This window comes from Rana temporaria, chromosome 3, assembly GCF_905171775.1.
Source record: "Rana temporaria chromosome 3, aRanTem1.1, whole genome shotgun sequence".
Lineage (NCBI taxonomy): Eukaryota > Metazoa > Chordata > Amphibia > Anura > Ranidae > Rana > Rana temporaria.
In genome coordinates this window covers 145,669,434-145,696,989 of record NC_053491.1, presented here as the reverse complement: position 1 = coordinate 145,696,989, position 27,556 = coordinate 145,669,434, and the positions used below count along the sequence as shown (strand labels likewise).

General features: G+C 42.4%; 1 protein-coding gene across 1 annotated transcript in view; it reads right to left on the bottom strand.

The window, feature by feature from the left end:
* CPNE8 (copine 8) overlaps positions 1–27,556 on the bottom strand; it is a 335,485-nt gene that overhangs the window by 11,053 nt on the left and 296,876 nt on the right. Inside the window, exons 15-17 of the mRNA XM_040343623.1 lie at positions 24,825–25,006; positions 22,399–22,526; positions 11,011–11,113 (exon numbers count right to left, since the gene is read on the bottom strand). Of these exons, the coding sequence (XP_040199557.1) occupies positions 11,011–11,113; positions 22,399–22,526; positions 24,825–25,006 (413 nt within the window). The remainder of the gene's footprint in view (positions 1–11,010; positions 11,114–22,398; positions 22,527–24,824; positions 25,007–27,556) is intronic.

The window sequence follows — 27,556 nt, the reverse complement described above, 5'->3', positions numbered from 1 at the left end:
TCTCCTGTGAAGTGCACATTTTCTCAAGGCAGCTCCTTCATACTAGTCATATTGCTTCCAGCATGCAGTGCTTGGAATTTATTGGTTTTAATTTAAAGTGTAACTAAACCCAGGACAGTAAAATCCATCTGTACATGCAGTAAAGCATGACTGTTAGACTCACTGTGGAACCTAAGGGGTTAATCCTCTGCATTGTGTAAAAAGGCTGTTTGATCTGGTCTTCCCTGATCCTACCCTTCTTACACTGTTCCCAATTCATCTCCTGATAAGACAGAGCCTTTGGAGTCTGCACATGCTCAGTTTGGTGTGTAATGCTAGAGAGTTTACTTTTCTTTGAAGGTGCATGTGATCCGCACAGGGCCAATCAGCACTCTCTAGACAGAAGAGCTAGGGCTCCTGCAGCCTGATAAGAAAGTCAGAGTAGTATGAAAACTCCTCCTACAAGCTTTAACCAGACACTGATGGAAGTCACAAAACTGCTATATACAGCTGATGAGAAAAGGTATTTAGCAGTTAAAACAATTGCATTTCCATATTCTGTATACTGTGTGAGACCAGATGGGTTTAGTAACACTTTAACAAGGATAACACTAAAACATTGCCTGTCTCACCCTTCTCTGGATAAATAGGAGGACAAGTTGGAATGGCAGGGATATAAAGCAGAAACCTTTGTTGTACATGATTATATGATTCAGACTATTAGGGAATTCACGGTTATTAAATGGCAGTTTATATCCTTTATTGTAATGGGCACTTTTTATGCATAAAGGTGAAGGGTCTAATAAAATGCAGCACACCGAGGAAGGCATCCCATTTGTAAGAAAGTGAAAGATGGCTTCAGCCTAACTCCTAATAGGCCATGTCCTCTGATATGATAGCACTCAAAGTCTTTTATGTATAGTCATATACGTATGGTCATATAAAGGTAAAGGGAGCTACATGTTAAGCTCTGTACACACGATCGGTTCGTCTGATGAAAACAGACCGATGGACCGTTTTCATCGGACGAACCGATCGTGTGGGCCTCATCGGTTTTTTATCCATCTGTGAAAAAAAATAGAACCTAAAAACCGATGGAAAAAAACGATCGTCTGTGGCGAAATCCATGGGTCAAAAATCCATGCATGCTCAGAATCAAGTCGATGCATGCTCAGAAGCATTGAACTTAATTTTTCTCAGCACGTCGTGTTTTACGTCACCGCATTGGACACGATCGGATTTTTAACTGATGGTGTGTAGGCAAGACTGATGAAAGTCAGCTTCATCGGATATCTGATGAAAAAAGTCGGATTTGATTCCATCAGATATCCGATCGTGTGTACAGGGCTTTAGAATTCTTGATGATTACCTACATACTGTATGGGTGGGTTTGGGGACGATATTACTTTTTCTGTTCTGTAGTCTGCCCCTTGGTACCTGATGGTTCAGCTTGACTCCTGGGCAGGACGAAAGCTAAGAGTATAGCTGGATGTTGCAGAGGTAGGGAGCACATGTCACTGGAGAGTTATACTTGAACTTAGATAAACATGTGAGCCGCCAATGCTGACCCCCTTCTGAAAATACTAGTAATCTGTCTGTCTCAGGCTACAATAACTTCTAGCATGCAGAAAGTAAAGTCAGAACAAAGTCTGAGCTGCTGATACCCCTCCAAAATCAGTGATGCAAACAGCAGTGGACCACTGAATGATCAAATAGCATTTTTAGAAGGAGAGATCAACAATGATAGCCTACGTGTTCCCCCAGTACAGGTTTGCCTTAAAAAGCAGTCTCTGTTGTGTGACTGTGGGGGCAGTACAGACCCATCCCACATGCTTGCTGATTTCATCCTCAGCAATCAACATTAAGGCCATCCACAGACGGTCCACAGGAACCAGTCAAATCTCAGTTCATCTATGGGCAGACTGGTTGTACTGAAGTCGCTCTATTGATCAACTTAAGTACAATCAGCCTGTGTTTTTTTTTGTTCGATCAATGCTGATGGCTATTGGCACCAGCAGTGATCATTGTATTCTGATGGTTGGGAATGTAACATGCACAAATCCGGAATATTGCTGCACTCCTTGGTATCTTGATTGAAACCTTAAAATGACATCACAGGTATGACAGGAGCATTAAAAGGTGACAGGTTTTGTGCTAAATTCACTGCTTACTTAAACCTTATATGATGGATGGGAATTCTCCCACTGTCAGGATACAATAGTACAGAGGGAGGGAGTCCCCCATCAACACTGACTGTGATGATGGAGGAATCAAGCAATTTTGTTCCTTTAACCCATGGTTAAAAGAAAGAAAATTGCATAATATTTTACTATAGGACTGCATCTGCCAACATTCCTTACACATTCTTATGGTATTGTAGCACCAGTGTATTTGGTGGATGTGGTTAAAACCATGAAATACTGGGTCAGCATTCCGCTATCTCACAAGAAATATGAAGAGGGGAGAGTGGTCAAAGAGATATGACACTAACAATGTTTACGAGGGGCTGGGAAAGAGACCAGCCAGTCAAGCAAGAGAAATAATGGGATATGTTGTCAAGCACTGCCGGTACTCTATTAGAGCACAAACAGTAATATTTTAGCATGCAAATTAAAAGGATGTAAGGGGAGCAGAGAAAAACTGTAGGGACACAAAATACCCTAAAGAAGAATTCCAGGATAAACCTAATAATGCCCCCTGCCCCTCCTAACACCTATGCTGACTAATGTCTGTAAGAAAGACGTATGCACTTACCAATTTTGAGCCCGCTCTGGTCCAGTCACGTGATCTGGTTCCCCTGTGTGAGTCAGCAATGGCTGCAGGGGAGAGGAGGAAGCACTGACAACAGATGGGCCATAGTAGCCTATGGGTGATGGCCCCGTTCCAGGTTTTACCAGCTGTTGACAAGCGCTCCCTCCTCTTCCCTGCAACCAGCGATGGTTGACATAGGGGATCACGTAATCAGACTGGAGTGGGTAAAAATAGGTAAGTATATACAGTACTGTACATCTTTCTAACACAGGTTAATCAACATACTATATGGCCTCGTACACACGACTGTTTTCCTCGACAGAATCCAACAAGAAACTGGGTGGCAGAGCTTTTTTGCCGAGGAAAATGGTCGTGTGTATGTTTTTCATCGAGAAAACTGTTGAGGAACTCGACGAGAAAAAAAGAGAACAAGTTCTATTTTTCCTCGTCGGGAGTCTCAATTTCCTCGTCGTGTTTCTCGTCGGGCTGGTTTTCAACGAGAAACGTTCGTGTGTATGCTAAGAAACCCGCGCATGCGCAGAATAAAGTATGAGACGGGAGCGCACCTTCGGTAAAAGTAGCGTTTGTAATAGAGATAGCACATTTGTCAGTCTGTCAGTCTGAAAAGTGCAAATCATCTCTTACCAAACCTTTACTTAACATGCAGTAATATGAGATTAGCAAAAGCAGCCCCAAGGGTTGTGCCAGTGGAATCGAACTTCCCCTGCCGTTGTATGTGTTGTACGTCACCGCGTTTGAGAACGAGGAGATTTGGTCTTGACAGTGTGTACGCAAAGAAAGCTTGTCAAGATTCTCCACAAGCCTGACAAGGAACTCGTCGAGGAAAACGATAGATATGTGTTAGAATGGGGGAGGAAGCATTTTTAAGATTATTAAGCTTTAGCCTGGAATTCTACTAATTCACTGCATAGACATTTACAGCTGAACTTTAAACAATGATTTTAATAAAATCTAATAACGTATAAGTGTATTTACATTTAAGTCACTGAGACTTGTTGATCAGATTGCTATTCTTAGCTATATTTAGCTACATTTACAGTATATTATAGTCAAGTAGTGTGCACCTATATTTACAGATGTCTTAATGGATCCTTTAATTAAGTAGTATATTATTTAGAGCTTAGCGACCCCCTCACCAATTACCTCCTGAGCAGGAAGTTCTCCCCTTCTCACTCCCACCACTATCACACTCCAGTATCAGTTAAACTTAAAGGGGCCATAGCAGCCAAAGTGCCTCATTTTTAGACAAGAAAAATATGTTTTTCACAACATACATGGAGCTTATAAAAGAGAAAGCCAAACACCAATGTACAGTTTCTGCACTTCTTGATTATAATTCAACTGCATTGATCAGTTATCTGTCTAATGACAGCCAGACGTGCAATTTTGCATTGACTTTTTTTTACTCAATTTGAATTTCCTATCATATTTGGGAGGAATTTTCTTCAAAAATGACCATTATGTTGTAAATTATGTTGTCCACCATAATGTCGCAGTCATGAAAAAAACCGCTAATCGCCACCATTACTAGCAAAAAAAAAACTGATTAATAAAAAATGCCATAAAACTATCCCCTATTTTGTAAACGCTCTAACTTTTGCGCAAACCAATCAATAAATGCTAATTCCGATTTTTTTTACCAAAAATATGTAGAAGAATACGTATCGGCCTAAACTGAGGAAAAAAATGATTTTTTTCATATATTTTTTGGGGGATATTTATTATAGCAAAAAGTAAAAAAGATTGCATTTTTTTCAAAACTGTCGCTCTATTTTTGTTTATAGTGCAAAAAATAAAAACCACAGGGGTGATCAAATACCACCAAAAGAAAGCTCTATGTGTGGGAAAAAAAGGACGCCAATTTTGTTGGGGAGCCACGTCGCATGACCGCGCAATTGTCAGTTAAAGCGACGCAGTGCCGAATCGCAAAAAGGGGCCTGGTCCTTTACCTGCATAATGGTCCGGGTTTTAAGTGGTTAAAGTGATTGTATCAGCATGACTAAGATTTTGTTCACATGGGGTTCAGCTTGTATAAGAGCAGTATGTACATCAACCTTTTACAAAGCATTGGTAGAATTCTGGCAAGCTTTGCTAAAGCCTGTAAATCATCATTCAGCTTTTTGAATGGTAAACTCAGATCCTAAAAAGTGCGAGTGCTGACTGTCACCTTAAACAAACTGCTTGCAGGCTGCAGGAGGCTTCAGCACCACTCAAAATTGTTCAATGCCTGCTGAAAGCTTGTTTCATGTGACAACAGACCTGTGTTTAACATTCCCAAACTGAAACTGAAGTTTTCTTTAAAGCAACATTTTTAGAAATATGTCAACAGGTAGTTTTGTTAATGCAGAAGATACATACTACAGTGCTTTGAAAAAGTATTCATACCCCTTGAGATTTTCCACATTTTGTCATGTTACAACCAAAAACATAAATGTATTCTATTGGGATTTTATGTGATAGACCAACACAAAGTGGCACATAATTGTGAAGTTGAAGAAAAACAATACATGGTTCTCAAAAAATGATTTACAAATAAATATGTGAAAAGTGTGGCGTGTATTTGTATTCAGCCCCCTTTACTCTGATACCCCTAACTAAAATCTAGTGGAACCAATTGCCTTCAGAAGTCACCTAATTAGTAAATAGAGTCCACCTATATATATTTTAATCTCAATAAAAATACAGCCATTTTGTGAAGCCCTCAGAGGTTTGTTAGAAAACCGTAGTGAACAAACAGCATCATGAAGGCTAAGGAGCACATCAGACAGACCAGAGATAAAGTTGTAGAGACTTTTAAAGCAGGGTTAGGTTATAAAAAAGTATCCCAATCTTTGAACATCTCACAGAGCACTAATCAATCCATCATCCAAAAAATGGAAGGAGTATGGCACAACTGCAAACCTACCATGACATGCCCGTCCACCTAAACTGACAGGCCGGGCAAGGAGAGCATTAATCAGAGAAGCAGCCAAAAATGCCCATGGTAACTCTGGAGGAGCTGCAGAGATCCACAGCTCAGGAGGGAGAATCTGTCCACAGGACAACTATTAGTCGTGCACTTCACAAATCTGACCTTTATGGAAGAGTGGCAAGCAATAAAGATACTCAAGCGCTGATACGGATTAAACCCAAAAATGGGAGAAATTTATATACATAAATAGGGGACATCTGCAATTGTTCAACAACTGTTCTGACACCATATAAATGAATAAATAACAAATAATAATAAGGTGCTAAATCCCAAATATGAACTTAATAGTAAACTCCAATATATATATATATAAATACAAAAATGACCAGTTATATAAATATAAATATTTATGTGCAAAAAATCCACATGCATATAAAATGTGAATAAGTCATTTTTAATTGTTGACAAAATGTGAATATCAAATCACTCCGTTATCCGTGACACTCTCTGCAGGATATATGTGCTAAAGATGATCACCACCACCTCTATGTGCAATGCCTGCTCACCTCAAACGAAGACCCCCTTGGGTCTAATAACGCTTTCAGTAATAATTCCAAAAAGGCAGCCAGATCAGGAAAGGACTTCAGCTAATAATTGCAGGATTAAATCAATTTCAACAGGTTCAGTTTCTCAAAGCAAATAAAAAAATCATTATTGCGCAAAATTGAATAAATTCCTTGCTTATATAAAATTCATTCTTAAACAGATGCACTCACATTTGGATAGTGATAAAAACACCTCAAAAGATCAATTATTCACATTTATTTATGCATGTGGACTTTTTGCACATAAATATTTAGATTTATATAACTGGTCATTATTATATTCACATATATATTGGAGCTTACTATTAGGTATACATTTGGGATTTAGCGCACTATTTGTTATTTATTGTTGAAAGAAAGCCATAAGAAGTCTCATTTGCAGTTTGCGAGAAGCCATGTGGGAGACACAGCAAACATGTGGAAGGTGCTCTGGTCAGATGAGACCAAAATGTACTCTATTTGTGGCAGAAAACGAATGCCCTGTACACATGATCAGAATTTCCGATGAAAAAAGTCAGACATCATTTTTTCATCAGATATTCCGACCGTGTGTGGGCCCCATCTCACTTTTTTCGTCGGAGTTTAGAAATAGAACATGTTTTATTTTTTTCTGATGGAAAAAATCCTATCGGAAATTCCGATCGTCTGTGTGGAACACCGATGGAGAAAAAAACCTTCATGCTCAGTATCAAGTCGACGCATGCTCGGAAGCATTCAACTTCATTTTTCTCGGCTCGTCGTAGTGTTTTGGACGGTCGGAATTTGGTTTGACAGTGTGTATGCAAGATAGCTTGAACGAAATTCCGACATAAAATTCCATCGGATTTTAGGCCATCGGAAATTCTGATCGTGTGTACGGGGCATAACACTGCACATCACCCTGAACACACCATCCCCACCGTTAAACATGATGTGGGGATGCTTTTCTTCAGCAGGGACAGGGAAGCTGGTCAGAGTTGATGGGAAGATGGATGGAGCAAAGACAGGGCGATCTTAGATGAAAACCTGTTAGAGTCTGCAACCGACTTGAGACTGGGGCAGAGGTTCACCTTCTAGCAGGACAAAGACCCTAAACATACAGCCAGAGCTACAATGGAATGGTTTAGATCAAAGCATATTCATGTGTTAGAATGGCCCACTCAAAGTCCAGACCTAAATCCAATTTAGAATCTGTGGCAAGACTTGAAAATTGCTGTTCAGAGATGCTCTCCAACCAATTCGACAGGGCTTCAGCTATTTTGCAAAGAAGAATGGGCAAACATTTCAATCTCTAGATGTGCAAAGCTGATAGAGACATTCCCAGAGTTGCAGCTGTAATTGCAGCGAAAGGTAGTTCTACAAAGTATTGACTCGGGGGGGGCTGAATACAAATGCATTCAACACTTTTCACATAATTATTTGTAAAAAAAAATGAACACCATTTATCATTTTCCTTCCACTTCACAATTATGTGCTACTTTGTGTTGGTCTATCACATAAAGTACATTTACGTTTTTGGTTGTAACATGACAAAATGTGGAAAATTTCAAGGGGTATGAATACTTTTTCAAGGCACTGTATGTCTCTTCTCTATTAAAGGTTCTTACCTTCCTGTCCACACTGTATATTGAGCTGTGCATGTAGTTTTGGCACCTGTAGAGGTAAATGAACTCCCATGAATGTGCAGTGATGTCACCTATGGCTGGCCAATCAAAATGACTATAGATTGGCACCCTGAAACAGGCTGTCAACAGATGTCTGCAGCCAGTGAGAGAGCATCCAAGCGGATTCACTCCTAGTTTTCCTGCTGCTTGAAACATGTCAAGCATGGTAACTTCAGCTTTATGGATTTGGATAATTGTTGAGATTACTCTATTAATGTAATATGTTGGGGACACTCAATATGGTTGGGTTGACACTCCAGGACACTCCAGTGGTAGAGTGGAGGTGAGTATGGTTCAATTTTAAAGGCTTCATCAGGGCTGTTTGGAGCTTGTTGAACACACTGGCCTCATATAACCTAAAGCCTGTGTGAACAAAGCCTAAGGCCTTGTACACACGACCGTTTTCCTCGACAGAATCCATCAAGAAACCTGGTGGGAGAGCTTTTTTGCAGAGGAAACCGGTCGTGTGTACGTTTTTCATCGAGGAAACTGTAGAGGAACTCGACGAGGAAAAAAGAGAACAAGTTCTCTTTTATCCCGACGGGAGTCTCAATTTCCTCGTCGTGTTCCTCGTCAGGCTGGTTTTCGACAAGAAACACGTTTGTGTGTATGCTAAGAAACCTGCTCAGAATAAAGTATAAGACGGGAGCGCACCTTCGGTAAAAGTAGCGTTTGTAATGGAGATGGCACATTTTTCACGCTGTAACAGTCTGAAAAGTGCAAATTGTCTCTTACCAAACTTTTACTTAAAGGGGTGGTTCCCCCTAAAACACATTTCTAACAATAGATTCGTAAGACCCGTTACACTGCGGGTAGGCTGGCTTTTTTTTTTTTTTTTTTTTAGTACATACCGACATCTCGGCGTTTCGTCCCTTGTCAGTGGGCGTTCCTAGTTGATTGACGTTCCTCGGACGGGCGCATACGTGACGTCACGACTTTCCGAAAGAAGCCGAACGTCGCTGCGCAGGTGCCGTATAGAGCCGACTCTACACGGCGCCTGCGCAATGACGTTCGGCTTCTGTCGGAAAGTCGTGACGTCACATATGCGCCCGTCCGAGGAACGTCAATCAACTAGGAACGCCCACCGCCAAGGGACGAGACGCCGAGATCTCGATATGTACGAAAAAAAAAAAAAAAGCCAGCCTACCCGCAGTGTAACGGGTCTTACGAATCTATTGTTAGAAATGTGTTTTAGGGGGAACCACCGCTTTAACACGCAGTAACATGAGATGAGCAAAAGCAGCCCCAAGGGTTGTGCCAGTGGAATCGAACTTCCCCTGCCGTTGTATGTGTTCTACGTCACCGCGTTTGAGAACGAGGAGATTTGGTCTTGACCGTGTGTACGCAAAGGAAGCTTGTCGAGTTCCTCGACAAGCCTAACAAGGAACTCGTCGAGGAAAACGATGTGTCTTTTCCAACGAGTTCCTCGGTCGTGTGTACGAGGCCTAAGGCAATAGCAAGCCTACACCATTTTCAGTACAGGCTTCCTTTTAATCTTTTAACCATTGAAAAATCTGTATATGGTTTAATTTTCATAGATGTGATCAGGAGAGTAGAATCAGGGCCGGTGCTACCACTAGGCAAACTAGGCAGCCGCCTAGGGCGCCTTGCTGCTTAGGGGCGCCCGGCCACTGGTTTTCTTACTCTCTTCTCTCTGCAGCAAGCAACTCTGAGCATCAGTCTGTATCCCGACTCCCGAATGAATGGAAGCAAGCAAACATTCATTGATGGGCGCTGGTGAGGCTGCATTGATGGGACCTGGTTAGGCTACATTTGATGGGCGCTGGTGAGGCTGCATTTGATGGGTGCTGGTGAGGCTACATTTGATGGGCGCTGGTGAGGCAGCATTTGATGGGCGCTGGAGAGGCTGCATTTGATGGGACCTGGTGAGGCTGCATTTGATGGGCGCTGGTGAGGCTGCATTTGATGGGCGCTGGTGAGGCTGCATTTGATGGGCGCTGGTGAGGCTGCATTTGATGGGACCTGGTGAGGCTGCATTTGATGGGCGCTGGTGAGGCTACATTTGATGGGCGCTGGTGAGGCTGCATTTGATGAGCGCTGGTAAAGGCTGCATTTGATGGGCGCTGGTAAAGGCTGCATTTGATGGGCGCTGGTGAGGCTGCATTTGATGGGCGCTGGTGAGGCTGCATTTGATGGGCGCTGGTGAGGCTGCATTTGATGGGCGCTGGTGAGGCTGCATTTGATGGGCGCTGGAGAGGCTACATTTGATGGGCGCTGGTGAGGCTGCATTTGATGGGCGCTGGTGAGGCTGCATTTGATGGGTGCTGGTGAGGCTGCATTTGATGGGCGCTGGTGAGGCTGCATTTGGTGGGTGCTGGTGAGGCTACTTTTGATGGGCGCTGGTGAGGCTGCATTTGATGGGAGCTGGTGAGGCTGCATTTGATGGGAGCTTGTGAGGCTGCATTGATTGGTGCTGGTGGGCTACATTTGGTGGGCGCTTCATTAAAAAGGTAGGCTTTATATGGGCAGGGGAAAGGGGGTGGAGTCAGGGGTGGAGCCGGGGGCGGCAAAATGAGGTTTCGCCTAGGGTGCCAAAAATCCTTGCACCAGCCCTGAGTTAGAATGATTGGATTACTGAAAAAACAGAATATTTTGGGTGCAGAACAACACTAATTATCACCACTGTGAGTCTGCAGAGAACAGAAAAGGAATGTTAGTTGGCGTTGGGCGCTAAAGTTAGCACATCTGACCAACGTACCAATTACCACACTTTTATAATAAGAATAATGCAATACAGTATTCACTACAGGATATAAACATATAACACACTAAAATGCTTTTTTCATGCCTAGTACCATGACATTCCACAATAAAATTTGTATAAATTGTGATACTTTATAACCTGTGTTACCTCCATAGTGGAACTTCAAATTAGTTGATAAAATGTATATAAAACGCATTTTTCAATTCATCCAGGTAATTGCCTTGAATGAATACTGTTATATCCGAGAAGCAGCTTGCACGTTAAAGCATGGATTGTTCCTTTAAAAGCAGCAATTCAAGCGAGCATTCCAAGACAGCAGGTGATTTCAGTCTAAATGGGAAACTACCAGAGCTGCATGAAAAGCAGTTCACTTACATTGACTATTGCCTCCTTTGTCTGAGCCATGTCAGAGATAACTCCATCTGTAATAATCAGCAGAACAAAGTACTGGGAGCCATCCTTTACAGAGCCTGCATATCTACAAGAAAAAGAAAGAACAATTACTCTAAATATAAGCTTTGGAAAACAGCTACAAAACAGTCCTGAAAGCATTTGAGACCTTCCATTAATATGTCTGCATGAAGACTATAAGAAGACCGTGCCAATTTAAAGGAAACGATAGATGTAAAGCTTTCAAGATTACATTCTGCACTCACAATTCCTTTTCCTACTTTGTCATTGGTATCTACATAAGTTGAATTAATTTACATTTTTACATACATGAATTTAAAACGGTTTAGCGAAATTTACCATAACCAGTTATCTACATTTTTGCTTTACATGCGGGCGGGCCCCTCTTAGAAATGTTATTTGTTTGCATGTAGGCTTTAGTTCAAGTCAGATATGAAGGGTTTATTTTAACCATATACTAGGTTCCAGTGGCCATTTCTGAGAGACAGGCTCCAGTGGCCATTTCCAAGAGACAGGTTCCAGTGACCATTTCCGAGAGACAGGTTCCAGTGGCCATTTCCGAGAGACAGGTTCCAGTGGCCATTTCCGAGAGACAGGTTCCAGTGGCCATTTCTGAGAGACAGGTTCCAGTGGCCATTTCTGAGAGACAGGTTCCAGTGACCATTTCTGAGAGACAGGTTCCAGTGGCCATTTCCGAGAGACAGGTTCCAGTGGCCATTTCCAAGAGACAGGTTCCAGTGGCCATTTCCGAGAGACAGGTTCCAGTGGCCATTTTTGAGAGACAGGTTCCAGTGGCCATTTTTGAGAGACAGGTTCCAGTGGCCATTTCTGAGAGACACGCTCCAGTGGCCATTTCCAAGAGACAGGTCCCAGTGGCCATTTCTAAGAGACAGGCTCCAGTGGCTATTTCTGAGAGTGCAATGTCCCCATTAGTTGCTGCATGTCTTGGAAGGGTTGTGTATATGGCAAAAATTTTGATCTACAACCTAAGACCTAAGGGTACAATATGAGGGACTATATAGAATAGAAAATCAAAATGTCCATGTTAGCTGCAGGTACATCTGGTAGCTATAGATTCCACAGTATAGGTAGTGTTCATAGAATTGAATGTCACTATGACAGAGAGACACTATAAAAGGTCATGAAAGCAGTTCGCTACCTACTAAACACTGGGAAGCATTATATAAAAGGGAAAGAGACAAGTATTATTGAATTAAGGTTAGACTAAAGTCCTCTGCTCCTCAAGCCTGATGGGAGTGGTTCCATCTACTACCCCTGTGGCTTTTAGACCCCTTTCACACTGAAGGCGCTATAGCGTTAAAAATAGTGCCTGCAATCCGCCCTAAAAGTGCTGCTCTATTATCTCCAGTGTGAAGGCCCGAGGGCTTTCACACTGGAGCGTTGCGTTAGTAGGACGGTAAAAAAAGGTTGTGCTAGCCGCATCTTTGGAGCGGTGAAGGAGCGGTGTGTATACCGCTCCTCCACCGCTTCTTCCCATTAAAATCAATGGGACAGCGCGGCTATACCGCCTGCAATGCGCTGCTGAAGAAGCGCATTTCAGACGGTTTTTAACCTTTCTCGGCCGCGAACGGGGGTTAAATGTGCCCCGCTAGCAGCTGAAATGCACCGCAAATCCGCCCATAGCATCGGCTGTAAAAATAGTGGCATTTTACTGCCGACGCTATGGGCGGCTCAGTGTGAAAGGGGTCTAACTGAACAGAAATTGGAACAATAAGGCATTTTCATTTTTAATGTTTCAAGAAGCCCCCCTACCATAATACTACTAAATGGAGGGCTATTTGATACTTTAATCTCCTTACTATAGAGATGTTTTTATCACTGTGTTTATTTAACAAAGAAAGTGCAACATACAGTAGCCAACAACAACCATTAGGAATACATCTATATCTTTAAGGAAAAAAAACATATTTTCTACAGGGGGAATCTGAACTTTGCACTGCTTTAAGACAAATAGGCTTGCTTGTCTCAAAACTCTATAGACCCCACAGTTCCCATACAGTGTACTGATGATGGCCAAAAAGCCTGACACAGCAGTATGCAGTTTGGTATAAATGGTTTTGTAATATTAGGGTACATTTGAACTATTTACCAGTAGTTTTGGAGGTGCATGTGGTTGAAGGGACATAAAGTAATGGTTTGCATGGCTCTGGCCACTGACCTGAAATGGGGAATAAACACACTATTTTGGGCTATGTGATGAAATGAGATGTGTGAATACCTTTTTTTAGTGCTCAATTACCCAGAAAAGAACAGCGGAATATCTCCTTCCTAACTATCTTAAGTTTCCTAACTGAACTTGCACCTCACAGGTGCTCCTGGCTCCTCCCTTCTGCCAAGCGCCCCCACAGCTAGCAGCTTGCTATGGGGGCAGCTGAGCCGAGCTGCTGCTGTTTGTCAATTCAGACATGGAGACAAGGCTTGGCCCTGCCCCCCTCTCTCCTCATTGGCTCACAGACTTTGACAGCAGTGGGAGCCAATGGTGCCTGCTGCTGTGTCTCAGCCAATCAGGAGGGAGAGTCCCGGGCTTTTGCGCCGCTTTCTGCCGCTAGCGGGGTGCTTTTAAACCCAAAAAAGGGGTTGAAAACTCCAGTTTTGCTGTGCATTCAAAGCGCTTTGAAATCTTTGCCCATTCATTTCAATGGGCAGGGGCGTTTTGAGAGCTCTGTATGCAACCCACCCCAAAGATGCTGTTTGAAGGACTTTTTTTTCCTGTGTCGCAAGGGCACCACCGTAGTGTGAAAAGGCACACTGGAATGAGTGAGTTTGAAACTGAGTGAAATTGGTCCAAGTGTGCTGCTTAGTTTTATAAAGTGTTTTTTATTTGATACTGACCTTAGTGCCCTGCTGTTCGTTTTCTTCTAAAAAAAATATCCTCCCCTGCTATAAAAGTAATGTGAGCTAGCACCAGAACAGAAACAAATAGGACCCTATGACTTTTATGTATACTGGAGGAGGATCTTGGGGTTTTGGTAGATCATAAGCTCAATAATGGCATGCAATGCCAAGCTGCGGTTTCCAAAGCGAGCAAAGTCCTTTCTTGTATTGAGAGAGGTATGGACTCCAGAGAGAGGGATATAAATTTGCCCCTGTTCAAATCATTAGTAAGACCTCACCTGGAATATGCAGTTCACTTTTGGGCACCAGTTCTCAAAAAGGATATCAGGGAACTGGAGAAAGTGCAGAGAAGGGCAACCAAACTGATAAGAGGCATGGAGGAGCTCAGCTATGAGGAAATGAATGTATTCACATGTACAAGTATATAAGGAGTCCATATAGTGAATTTGTTGTTGAGTTATTCACTTTACGGTCAACACAAAAGACACAGGGGCTCTCTTTACGTCTAGAGGAAAAAAGATTTCATCTCCAAATACGGAAAGGTTTCTTCACAGTAAGAGCTGTGAAAATGTGGAACAGACTCCCTCCAGAGGTGGTTCTGGCCAGCTCAGTAGATTGCTTTAAGAAAGGCCTGGATACTTTCCTAAATGTACATAATATAACTGAGTACTAACATTTAGAGGTAAAGTTGATCCAGGGAATATCCGATTGCCTCTCGGGGGATCGGGAAGGAATTGTTTCCCCTGCTGTAGCAAATTGGAATATGCTCTGCTGTTCTTTTTTTTTTTTGCCTTTCTCTGGATCAACTGTGGGTATAGAATTGGGTATATGGGATTGTACAATATATTTTTATTTTATTTTTTATGGTTGAACTGGGTGGACTTGTGTCTTTTTTCAACCCGACTAACTATGTAACTTGCATCTTCACATTGCTTGTACAAATAGCCAAACCTCCAAAACGTGATATACAATATTTATTTAGGCAAAATTATGACCTTCACTTAAGAACAATCCTAATAGGGAATGTATAGTCATTAACCACTTAAGGACCACCTCCTGCACATATACGTCAGCAGAATGGCACGGCTGGGCACAAGCACCTACAGGTATGTCCTCTTTAAGTGCCCAGCCGTGGGCCAGCGACCCGGTCCGAAGCTCCATGACGGTGACCGCAGGACCCGTTCGGCGCTGGAGTCCCATGATCGGTCCCCAGAGCTGAAGAACGGGGAGAGCTGTGTGTAAACACAGCTTCCCCGTTCTTCACTGTGGCGCCGTCATTGCTCGTGTGTTCCCTTTTATAGGGAAACACAATCAATGACGTCACACCTACAGCCACACCCCAACTACAGTTAGAAACACAAATGAGATCACACTTAAGCCCTTCAGCACCCCCTTGTGATTAACTCCCAAACTGCAATTGTAATTTTCACAGTAAACAATGCATTTTTGGTCCCAACAATGTGTCAAAATTGTCCGAAGTGTCCGCTATAATGTCGCAGTCACGAAAAAAATCAGTGATCACCGCCATTAGTAGTAAAAAAAATAAAAAAAAAAAATGCAAAAAAAATATCAACTATTTTGCGCAAACCAATCGATAAACGCTTATTGCGATTTTTTTTTACCAAAAATAGGTAGAAGAATACGTATCGGCCTAAACTGAGGAAATTTTTTTTTATATATATTTTTGGGGGATATTTATTATAGCAAAAAGTAAAAAATATTGCATATTTGTGGGGAAAAAAGGATGCCAATTTTGTTTGGGAGCCACGTCGCACGACCGCGCAATTGTCAGTTAAAGCGACGCAGTGCCGAATCGTAAAAACTGGCCAGGTCCTTTAGCTGCCTAAAGGTCCGGGTCTTAAGTGGTTAATAGACCACACAAAGGAATGTGTGCAGACTGAAATAAATGTACTTGATCCATTCTGATGAACAAATGTACTATATAGCTAGCAAACTAATATATTTGAAGTCACTGGTTGTGGGCTCAAATGTATTCAGTTCAGATCATTTAATTCAGGTTACTGATATAAATCACTCTATAGCTTTACTATAAACCCAACCTTTATCCTTGCACTAATCTCCTACCTCTTCACAAACTAGCAATGTCAGTCTGGCCAGTTGCCAAAAAAATGCTGCTTTCTCTGTCATAATTATAAAGATGTATTTGTGGAAAAAATCCATACTTACATCTCATCTTCAGGACTTGCTGAATAATCATAATAGCAAACAAGGGATTACTAAACTAACTCATTTAAACTTGAATAATGTCAAGCTTTCATTGTTACAGTTATAAGGAAGCTGTTATTTACATAGGACAATATATTTTTTAGATACACTCTATGCCAAATGTATGTGGACACCCTCCAAATTATTTGTGAGGTCATCTGTGGTAATATTATTTCATCACCCAATTTTACGAACATCATTGGCCCAGATTCAGGTAGATCCGCGCAATATTTGCGTGGGCAAAGGGCAACGATTTTTGCTCTGCGCCCACGCAAATATTTTGATTTGCCCGCGATTCACGGAGCAGTAGCTCCGTAAATTGCGCAGGCGCTATGCTAATTAGCCCGGCGTAAGGGCGCCTAATGTAAATGATCCCGCCGGGGGCGGGAATCATTTAAATTAGGCGCGCTCCCGCGCCGAGCGAACAGCGCATGCTCCGTCGGGAAACTTTCCCAACGTGCATTGCGGCAAATGACGTCGCAAGGACGTCATTTGCTTCTAAGTGAACGTGAATGGCATCCAGCGCCATTCACGAATAACTTACGTAAACGATGTGAAATTTAAATTTCACGAGCGGGAAGGGCGGCTATACTTTAGCATTGGCTGCCCCTGCTATTAGCAGGAGCAACCTTGCGCTAAAGTCGCCGTACGGAAACTCCGTACCTTACGTGCGCAGGACCCGCGCAACTTTTGTGAATCGGTGGTAGTATGCAATTTGCATACTATACGCCGATCACAATGGCCGCGCCCCCTAGCGGCCAACGCAAGAATGCAGCCTGAGATATGAAGGCATAAGGAGGCTTATGTCTGTCATATCCTAGGCTGCAGTCCGCGTAGCGATGTTCCTGAATCAGGGGCATTCGCTAAGCGGGAGCAAAACAGCTATTGCGCCGCGCAACCTATGGTTGCGCGGGCGCAATAGCTTCTTGAATCTGGGCCATTGACTATATTGTTTTAATTTTATTCTTGTGTCCCCATTTTCATTCATACGTTTAGACTTTTGTCAGTCCATCACATTCATGATGGAATAAACATTTTTGCTCATCATTATTAGTCAGTACAACCTGTTTTTCACCACCACAGTCTGGATCTCACTCATAGAGCGCTGCACCTAGTGTTTCTGTTTGTTTTGCATATTTCCAGTGTCGTGTCAGCTGCACTGCGCTTGATCCCCTATCAGTTATGGATTGTTTTTTATCATAGTTACATCCCATCTTACTTGACCCTTCGGGCCAGATTCAGATAGATCAGCGGATCTTTAGATCTGCGTAATCTATCTGATTTAAGATCCGCCGCCGCAAGTTTTAGAGGCAAGTGGGTAATTCATAAAACACTTACCTCCAAACTTGTGGCGGCGGATCGTAATTCATAGCGCATGCGCCGTCCGGAAATTTTCCCAGCGTGCATTGCTCCAAATGACGTCGCAACGACGTCATAGGTTTCGACGCTTACGTAAATGACGTCCATCCGTATTCAAATTTCGTTGCGGGAACGACGGCCATACTTAACATTGGCTGCGCCTCATAGAAGCAGGGGTAACTATGCACCGGGAAAACCCTTACGTAAACGTCGTAAAAACACTGCGTCGGGCCCGCGTACGTTCGTGAATTGGCGTATCTCGCTGATTTACATATTCTCGGCGTAAATCAGCGAGAACGCCCCCAGCGGCCATTTTTAAATTGCAGTTAAGATCCGACGGTGTAACACAGTTACAACTGTCGGATCTTAGGCATATCTATGCGTAACTGATTCTATGAATCAGTCGCATAGATATGACCGGCCTAACTCAGAGATACGACAGTGTATCAGGAGATACACCGTCGTATCTCTTTGAGAATCTTGCCCTAAATTGATCGTCTATATCCTGATATAGGGAAACACATATGAGGTCATACTTAACCCCTACAGTGCCCCCTAGTGGTTATCTCCTAAACTGCAATTGTCATTTTCACAGTAAACAGTGCATTTTTATAGCACTTTTTGCTGTGAAAATGACAATTGTCCCAAAAATGTGTCAAAATTGTCCGATGTGTCCGCCATAATTTCGCAGTCATGAAAAAAAATCGCTGATCGCCACCATTAGTAGTAAAAAAAATATTAATAAAAATGCAATAAAACTATCCCCTATTTTGTAAACGCTATAAATGTTGCACAAACCAATCGATAAACACTTATTGCGATTTTTTTTACCAAAAATATGTAGAAGAATACGTATCGGCCTAAACTGAGGGAAATTTCTTTTTTTATATATTTTCGAGGGATATTTATTATAGCAACAAGTAAAAAAATTACGCTCTATTTTTGTTTATAGCGCAAAAAATAAAAACTGCAGAAGTGATCAAATACTACCAAAAGAAAGCTCTATTTGTGGGAAAAAAAAGGACGCCAATTTTGTTTGGGAGCCACGTCGCACGACTGCGCAATTGTCAGTTAAAGCGACGCAGTGCCGAATCGCAAAAAGGGGCAAGGTCCTTAACCTGCATAATGATCCGGGTCTTAAGTGGTTAAGGCCCATTTCACACGGGCGCCTCTGTGGAATGGAATCTGCTTGATCAGCGGGGGATCGCTCCATTGATCCCTGGTGAGCAGGTGGATTACAGGCCCTTCTCTGCTCACTGCGCAGAGCGGAGACAGACACAGTCCCTCTCTTCTCTGTGGGGAAATCGGGTGAAAACAGACTGCCTGTCTGTTTTCATCAAATCATATCCAATGCGATCTGCCAGACGAATAGAAAATAGGATCACCATCCATCTGGATTTTGCAGACAGACTCGGATAGTGGTGGATGTCAGCGGACATGTCACCACTGACATCTGTCGCTCCATAGGGGAGATTGGAGGGTCTGATCAGGTCCACCTTAAAAACTGACTGGTAGACCTGATCGGACAGCCCTTGTGAAAGGGCCCTTAGGAATATATGAATTAACTTATGTATCAGTGGTCTTTTTATTATGTTATAAAGTACAGACACATCAGAGTAGAGGCTAATGTTTTGTAAAAATGGAAAGTGAATAAAAAACTGTGTCCATGGGTTAAAGTACAACAATTATGTAGGAAATGTTTACACAGCCTTTAATGCACATGAACCTTTATAAAAGCATGAGGAGCACCAATAAACAGAAATTGCTATTAACTTGATCAAATCTATTTCAGAAACTGCTAGCACTCTGAATGATGGAAAAGACGATATTTGTTTGCACTTTGTTGGATGGGTCCTTGGGGACCTAACCACCTTAAAGGGCTTTTTGGTTTAATAAAATGTAACCTTTTCCCATCATATAGATTCCTGAAAAGATCTGCAGTAGGTTAAACCTATTCAAGAGATCAAGAACTCCCAGTGAAAATTTCTACAAAATATAATTTATGTGCTGACCTATAACTGGAACCCTAGCAGAAAATATGGATATATCTGCTGGACTGACAAGTCAGTTTGATCAAACCCCTAAAACAGCTATATGCAATGGCTGAGCCCTTCCCCTGTTTAGCTGTACTTATGGGTGTGAAGGAGCATTTGACTCATTCTAATTATCCCATGTGACAGCACTGCTGTCTGACAATTGGCCCATCACTGTCATATAGGAGGGTAGAGAGTCCTCAGCCTTTTGTAAGCTCGGAAAAGTCATAGAAAAAGACCAAGTAGTCCATCGAGTCTGAACATTTATTTTTTATTTATTTTTTGTGTTGACTTAGTTTGTCTGAGTATCGATCTATGTTTGTCCCAAGCATGTTTGAAACCATTTACTGTTGACTGTCTCACTACCACTTCTCAGTAAAATAATATTTTCTAAGATTAGTTTGAACTTTCCTCCAGTTAGATTGAGGTCCTGTTCCAGTGTTCTTGATTGTGGATTCTAATTGAAAAAACTGCCCTCCTGAACCCTATTCACCTCCTTCATATATTTAAAAGTTTCAATCAAGTCTCCCATTTCCCTTCTTTCCTCCAGACTGTACATATTAAGTTCTTGAAGTCGGACTTGATATGTTTTATCCACCAAACCTTTCACCATTTTTGTTACCAGTCTCTGGTTACATTCTATTTTATCAATACCTCTCTGTTAGGCTGGGTTCACACTACGATTTTCCCGTCCGTCAGCCGCATACGATTTATATGAAAAACCGTATGCGGCTGAAACGGACGGGAACGTATGGAACCGCACATATGTGCGTTTCGATTGACGTGAATGTTAAAGAAAAACGTATGCGTTTGCCATACTGTTTTAAAAACGGCCGCAAAACTGTGGTTGAACACGGTTTTGCGTACGTTTAAAAAACGTTTTGCCAGCAAATCGTACGCACCCGGATGCATCTGAGTGCATACGATTTGAAATGCATTGTCTATCTATACGTTTTCCCGTCCGGGCCCGTACGTTTTCAATACTGAAATCGTATGCGGCTGACGGACGGGAAAATCGTAGTGTGAACCCAGCCTAAGTGAGGTCTCCAGAACTGGACACAATATTCAGTTAGAATATGCTGCTGAAGAAGTTAAATGAGAAGTATGGCTTTTTAAAAAAAGAAAAAAAAAAACAGTCATACTCACCTAGATGGCATCAGCACCAATCCAAGCTGCAGCTGTCCCCCGCCGCCTCCAAGACTGAGAGCCAAGCAATCGCTCAGTTCTTGGTCTTTAGTCTTCAGAGAACTGGTGGTTGTTAGACACTGAGGCCCCGATTCATGTAGGGAACGCGTATTTGTGAGCGGGCGTAACGTATGCTATTTACGCTACGCCTCCGTAACTTTGACAGGCAAGTGCAGTATTCACAAAGCAAAGTTGCCACGGCGTAGCGTAAATAGGCCGGCGTAAGCCCGCCTAATTCAAATGTGGAACATGTGGGCGTGTTTTATGCTAATTTATTGTGACCCCACGTAAATGACGCTTTTTACGAACGGCGTATGCGCCGTCCGTGAAAGTATCCCGGTGCGCATGCTCCAAATTAACCCGCAAAAAGCCAATGCTTTCGACGTGAACGTAAATGACGCGCAGCCCTATTCGCGAACGACTTACGCAAACGACGTAATAGACGGAAAATTAGACGCTGGCCCGACGTCCATACTTAACATTGGCTGCGCCTCATATAGCAGGGGTAACTTTACGCCGGAAAAAGCCTAACGTAAACTGCGTATCTGTACTGTGACGGCTGGGCGTACGTTCGTGAATTGGCGTATCTAGCTGATTTACATATTCTAGGCATAAATGAGCGTACACGCCCCTAGAGGCCAGCGTAAATATGCAGTTAAGATACGACCGCGTAGGCGACTTACGCTGGTCGTATCTTAGCCAAATTCTGGCGTATCTGATTCTTTGAATCAGGCGCCAAGATACGACGCCTCAGACTCCGAGATACGACGGCGTATCTGGAGATACACCGTTGTATCTCCTACGTGAATCTGGGCCTGACTCTCTGCTCTGCCCCTCCAGTGCTCACTGTAGCACTGGGCTGTGGAGGGGTTGGGAACAGCTAGGTCAGGTTACCAGAGGCTTGCTGAGAGGCTGTCAGTTGCTGGTCCAGGCATCTGAGTGAATTCAGACTGTAAAGTTGGGATCTTTCCCGAGCCTGGACCGGCTGAGTGATGAACAAACTGTACTCCTTTGATCCATAGGAGAAGTATTGCTAAAATAGTTTTGGCTATACTTCTCCTTAAAGTGACTCTGATGCTTCGCCATGCTTGGGCAAAACACAGGGTTAGAAAGCAAATGTTGGCACTATTCACAAAATTACAAATGCTTATTCCTACTTAGTCCTGACTTTGTGGAACCTACAAATAACCTTGAAAATGCATATATGTTTTCATATTCAATATGAATGCTTAAATCTTCATTAATAATTAATATGCAAGGACATGTATGTATAAGTCTCTTGTTTGCTGACTTTTAATAATATGTATTGTATATTTCAAAACCACAAAAAAGCAGTGCATGGCAAATAATGAAAAACCATGAAAAATGGATTGTGCACAAAAAATTCCACTCAGCTAAAAGATTCCTGTTGCTGAGACAAAAAAAACAAAAACATATGTCAATGTCTGATAACGAGGTCTTTTGAATTTAATGGATACAAAAGGTAGAACTGTGCATTTTTTAGAGAGGATGTAAGCTTACTCTTTTTAAGACATCCATATTCACCTTTGATGTGCTCCTGTAATTTGCTAATTACGTTGATTTTCCTTTTTAATTCAATTGTCTTAGTATGTAAGGATACACAAACTGTGCTGCATTATTTATTATTAAATACATACGCAATAATAACATTCTCCTTAGGAAGTTTTTTTACCTTGCTACATGATTAATTACTGGGGCAAAGTTTGTTGGACCATATAGTTGTACACTTTTAAGACTTCTGTAATAGGCTTCCATAACACCCTCAATTCCTTGGCAGTATGGGTTTTGTGGATTTCCATTCTAGAACACAAAATTACAGAAACATTTTTTAAATAAAACGCAATGCATCTAATAAATAGATTTTATGTGAACGGCAACCCAGCACACCTTGATAGTGGATGTGCATTACAGAATTGAGTTGCAGAGTGTTGCCATGCTTTGTCAATTATACTGCATGCACAGTGATGATACAGTGGAAATCCGATGGAGGTGGAGCCAATCCCTCAACCACAGCAGCTGCTTGGGATCTGATTATTAGAATTCCTTTGGTTTCAGGGCCCCCCACTGTGTTCAATAGGAAAGGTGAATAAAAATGCAGACATGTGGAAGAGCCTGCCAGGAAACACAAACTTCACTTTACTAAACTCACATTGACCACAAATATGGAAACTGATCCAAAGCCAAAACTTAGCTTTTATGTTTTGGATAAAGTATGGAAGGTTTAACATCCTGATCCATTTTTACATCTATGTTCCACTAAGGACACTGTCATTTACTTCCTGATCCATGCAGAGAAAATGGAACAAGAGGGCAGATCTGTGGTGTAAACAATATCCTTTCTTATGCCCCGTACACACGATCGGTTTGTCTGATGAAAACAGACCGATGGACCATTTTCATCGGACAAACAGATAGTGTGTGGGCCCCATCGGTTTGTTTTCCATCGGTGAAAAAAAATAGAACATGCTTCAAAATTTTCCTATGGATAAAAAAACTACAGAAAAAAACAATCGTCTGTGTGGAACTCCATCGGTCAAAAATCCACGCATGCTCAGAATGAAGTCGACGCATGCTCGGAAGCAGTGAACTTCATTTTTCTCAGCACATCGTAGTGTTTTATGTCACTGCGTTGGACACGGTCGGATTTTTGACCGATGGTGTGTAGGCAAGACTGATGAAAGTCAGCTTCATTGGATATCCGACGAAAAAATCCATCGGATTAGATTCCATCAGATATCCAATCGTGTGTACAGGGCTTTAGACAGTTGTCACTGCACCAAATGGCCAATTTGACATTCCTTTTCTGTTCATTTTCTGGTGGCCGCTCAACATTTTGGATTTTCTTTCACTTCTAGCCCTGGTGAGATTGGTCATGAAGACAAATTTACTTAATCTCCTCACTGAGAAAACAGACAGCAATAAAAACATGACATGGGTTGTTAGCCCTTTCTTTCTCTAATCAAAACTACAAAACTAGTTCCTAACCATGCTTCCTTTAAAGCTTCATGCACATAATTTTAATAGGAAGGGTTTTGAATTCTTTTTTAACACTTATATTACGATTAACCACTTCAATAACGTCCCATAGCCAAAAGATAGCTGCAGCGTGGCTCTGTTGTTCAGAGAAGGAGTTCATGGACATCCTCCCAGAACATGCCACCCAGGCACCCGGTGGGGCATGCTCAGTGATCACTGTGTCCTCCGGTTTCACAAATTGAGGTAAAGAGCCAATCACAATGGCCCTTTACTATGTGATCAGCTGTGTCCAATCACAGCCGATCACATGTAAATAAACTTGCTGGTTATCAGAATTTTTTCCTCAGTGCTGTCACAGCGTGAAGAAAGGAGAGCTGGCAACCAACACATGTGACATGGGACATTTACTTTACACAGATAATCAGTGCACTGATCATCATTGCCCTGATTATCAGTGTAGCCCCAACAGTGGCAATCAGTGGCCATCAGTGCATCATATCAGTGGCCATCAAAGCATCTTATCAGTGCCACCTATCAGTGCCGATCAGTGCCGCCTATCAATGCCCATCAGTGCAGCTTTACCAGCGCCCATCAGTGCAGCCTTGTCAGTGCCCATCAGCGCAGCCTCATCAGTACCCATCAGTGCAATCTCATCAGTGCACATCAGTGAAGAAGAAAAAATACTTATTTGCAACATTTTATAATAGAAACTAAAAAAAAAGTGTTTTTTCCCCAAAATCTTCGGTAATTTTTGTTGATTAAATACCACCAAAAAAAAAAGCTCTATTTGTATGAAAAAATAAATAAAAATAATATGGGCGCAGTGTTGCATGGCCGCACAATTGTAATTCAAAGTCCGACAGTGCTGAAAGCTGACAATTGGCCTAGGCAAGAAGAGGGTGAAAGTGCCCGATTGTGAAGTGGATAAGATCATATTTAAGCATCATAGATATTTCTAGTGCATCTGGTTAGAAAAGCTTGGCTTACACAGTTTATATAATAACACGTATATTATACCGTTAATGGATTAACCTTTTTCGATGAACTTTAACTCTATATTTTATTCGTCCGTGAAGGATCTCACACTTAAAAAACAAAATGAATATGATTAAAATAACTTACTAAAGCAAACTCATGACAAACTCGTCCATCAGGTGGCAACTTTGCTCCAAATCCGAGGGCAGGAAACATTTTATCACTGTCATAATCCTGAATAATTTCTCCAACTGCTTTTAGCGCCATGCCATATGCGTTCAGCTGATAAGGATTCATGTAATGCAGAGAGGTGGGCTGTGCAGGGTTCCCTGTGTGAAAACACAACTTCATTCATTGTTGCACTATTTAAATATACACTTTCTGTTGTCAAAGTATTATTCTGTAAACTAAAAAACCTGCACTAAATTCAAAATGTGATCAAATAAGTGCTAAAAAAACAAAGACAGCAGCGCTGACTACTATTTGAATACGACAACAACACAAAATACTATAAACAAAACGTGTTGCGTTGTCTCATTAACAAAGTGTCACCATAAAATTACAAATAAAGTGAAGCTTTTAAAGTACCATTCAACTCCATTTTTTTTTTGTAAATGCTTAAATGATGGTGGACTGACAACTCATGGGGACCTAGGGCAATAGAAGATCACGGGGCCCCTTGTATTCACACTCAAGCCACACCCACCCAAAGCCCAACCTACATATTGCTGCATAGTGGTAGAATTTAAATATCTACCGCAGCATAGACTGCATGGGAGTTCCCAGATTCTTTCTATAGAAGCTGCTGGGCACTTACAGGTTTAAAGGTGGCTGCCATGTGGCAGCTAAGGATAAGCTCAGGCATGTTTGCAACCCACACGTGCAGAGCCCGCCAGGAAGTCGACACTGCGCTGCACTAATCACAGGCAGTGAGAGATTTCCTCATCTCTGCAGCCTCGGATCGGAAAAATGTCTCACTGCCTGCGATTAGCGAAGCGCAGTTCTGACTTCCTGAGGGACTCTGCACGTGCGAGTTTGCAAAGACGCCTGAGCTCATCCTTAGTGGCAGCCATCTTTATGATGCATCCAAGGGCATTTTATGAAAACAGTGGGCCTGTGTGCAAGATCGTAATTTGGACCCTAATACCAGAGCGGCAAACATTGGGTGTGATTTTTGCAGGCTGTAGGTAGCGCCTGCTGATTACATAGTGTGGTAAAGATGTCAGATGACTAAAAGGTTAATTGAGTTGGTTTTTCTTTACTGACAAAATTTGGAAAATCTACTGACAGAATGCATTTCTTACTGAGAACCTGAAATATGCCAGCAATTCCTATTAGAAACGAAGAGAGTAAGAGGGAGTGGAAGGAAAGAGACAGATGGTGGGAGGAGGGACAGAGAGGAGGAGGAGGAGAGGTTGGAATAGGGGGGAAAGAGAGATGGGAAAGTAGAAAATAGTTTGAGAAGGGGAGAGGGAGGTGAGAAGTAGGGGGAGGAGGGGAGAGAGAGAGGGGGCAGAAAGGGGGAGGGATGGGATGAGAGAGAGGGGGTAAGAAAGATTGGGGTGGGGGTGCGAGACAGAGAGGATGTGTGTGAGAGAGGGGGGGTGAGAGACAGAGAGGAGGTGAGAGACAGAGAGGGGGTAAGAGACAGAGAGGGGGTAAGAGACAGAGAGGGGGTAAGAGACAGAGAGGGGGTAATAGACAAAAAGGGGGAGACAGAAAGGGGGTGAGAGAGAGAGGAAGGTTAACGAGAGGAGGGATGAGACAGAGAGTGGGGGAGGGAAAGAGGGTCCTGTCAAACAGTCAGGGAGTCCTCTCACCTTCCTGCCAGCTCCATCACCAGCTGCATGTATTGAGGAACGATCAGAGCTCAGGACACCACCCCGCTCCGCTACTACTGCACAGGTAAGCTACTTTCGGCACTGGGTCGGGTGCCGCCACCACCTCCTCCCTTGCTCCCTTCACCATCACCGGCAGTTCACCGCTCGTCCTGTCTCCTTATCTGCTTCTATCCTGGGCTCCCTTCACACTTCTGCCAGGCCCCGGTCTGGCCCACATTCCTGTCTAAATAATATGTCTGATAAATATACTGCCCTCATATGACACATGTGCAGCCTCTAATGGGGCCCCCTACTGATTCCGAGTGCCCGAATGGTCTGTCCGCCCCTGCGTTTAACATAAATCCTAATAGAAGTGCTAATTGTCACTTTAAAGTGGAAGAAAACCCCAACATCTCTGACTTTTACCTATAGGTAAGCCTATAATAAGGCACATATAATATATTGTGCACAATTATAGTTAAATTTCCCCATTTCTATTTAGTCTAAATTTAATGTTACTGAAAAATATTTTATCATTATTTAACAAATTCAGTCTGGCTGAATAAGCAAACCTTAAAACCTTAATAAACTTCATTGGACTTCACACTAACTACTTACCACTATTCTTAATGGTTCTGTAATATGGACTTAACAACTGTGTGAAAAGCATATTTAATACTGACTTCCTGGCTGCCGATTTTAGGCATTATAAAGATAATGGCTTTTTTTTAATCTTTAACATTCTTTTCTGCTTGGTGGGTTTCTGTACTTGTTGGATGTAGATCAGTCAGTAGAGCAGAGAAGATTCTTTGAAAGGTATTGTTCAGCAGTATGATGTTCGACTCCCAAAGAGGCTGATGTGAGCCAGCAACCCTGTTTTGGTGAAACACTGATGCCGCGTACACACGATTGGATTTTCCGTCGGAAAAACCTTGGAGTTCCACTCAAGCTTTGCTTGCATACACACACGGTCACACAAAAGTTCTCTGAACTTTCATCTGTCAAGAACGCAGTGACGTACAACACTACGACGAGCCGAGAAAATTAAGTTCAATGCTT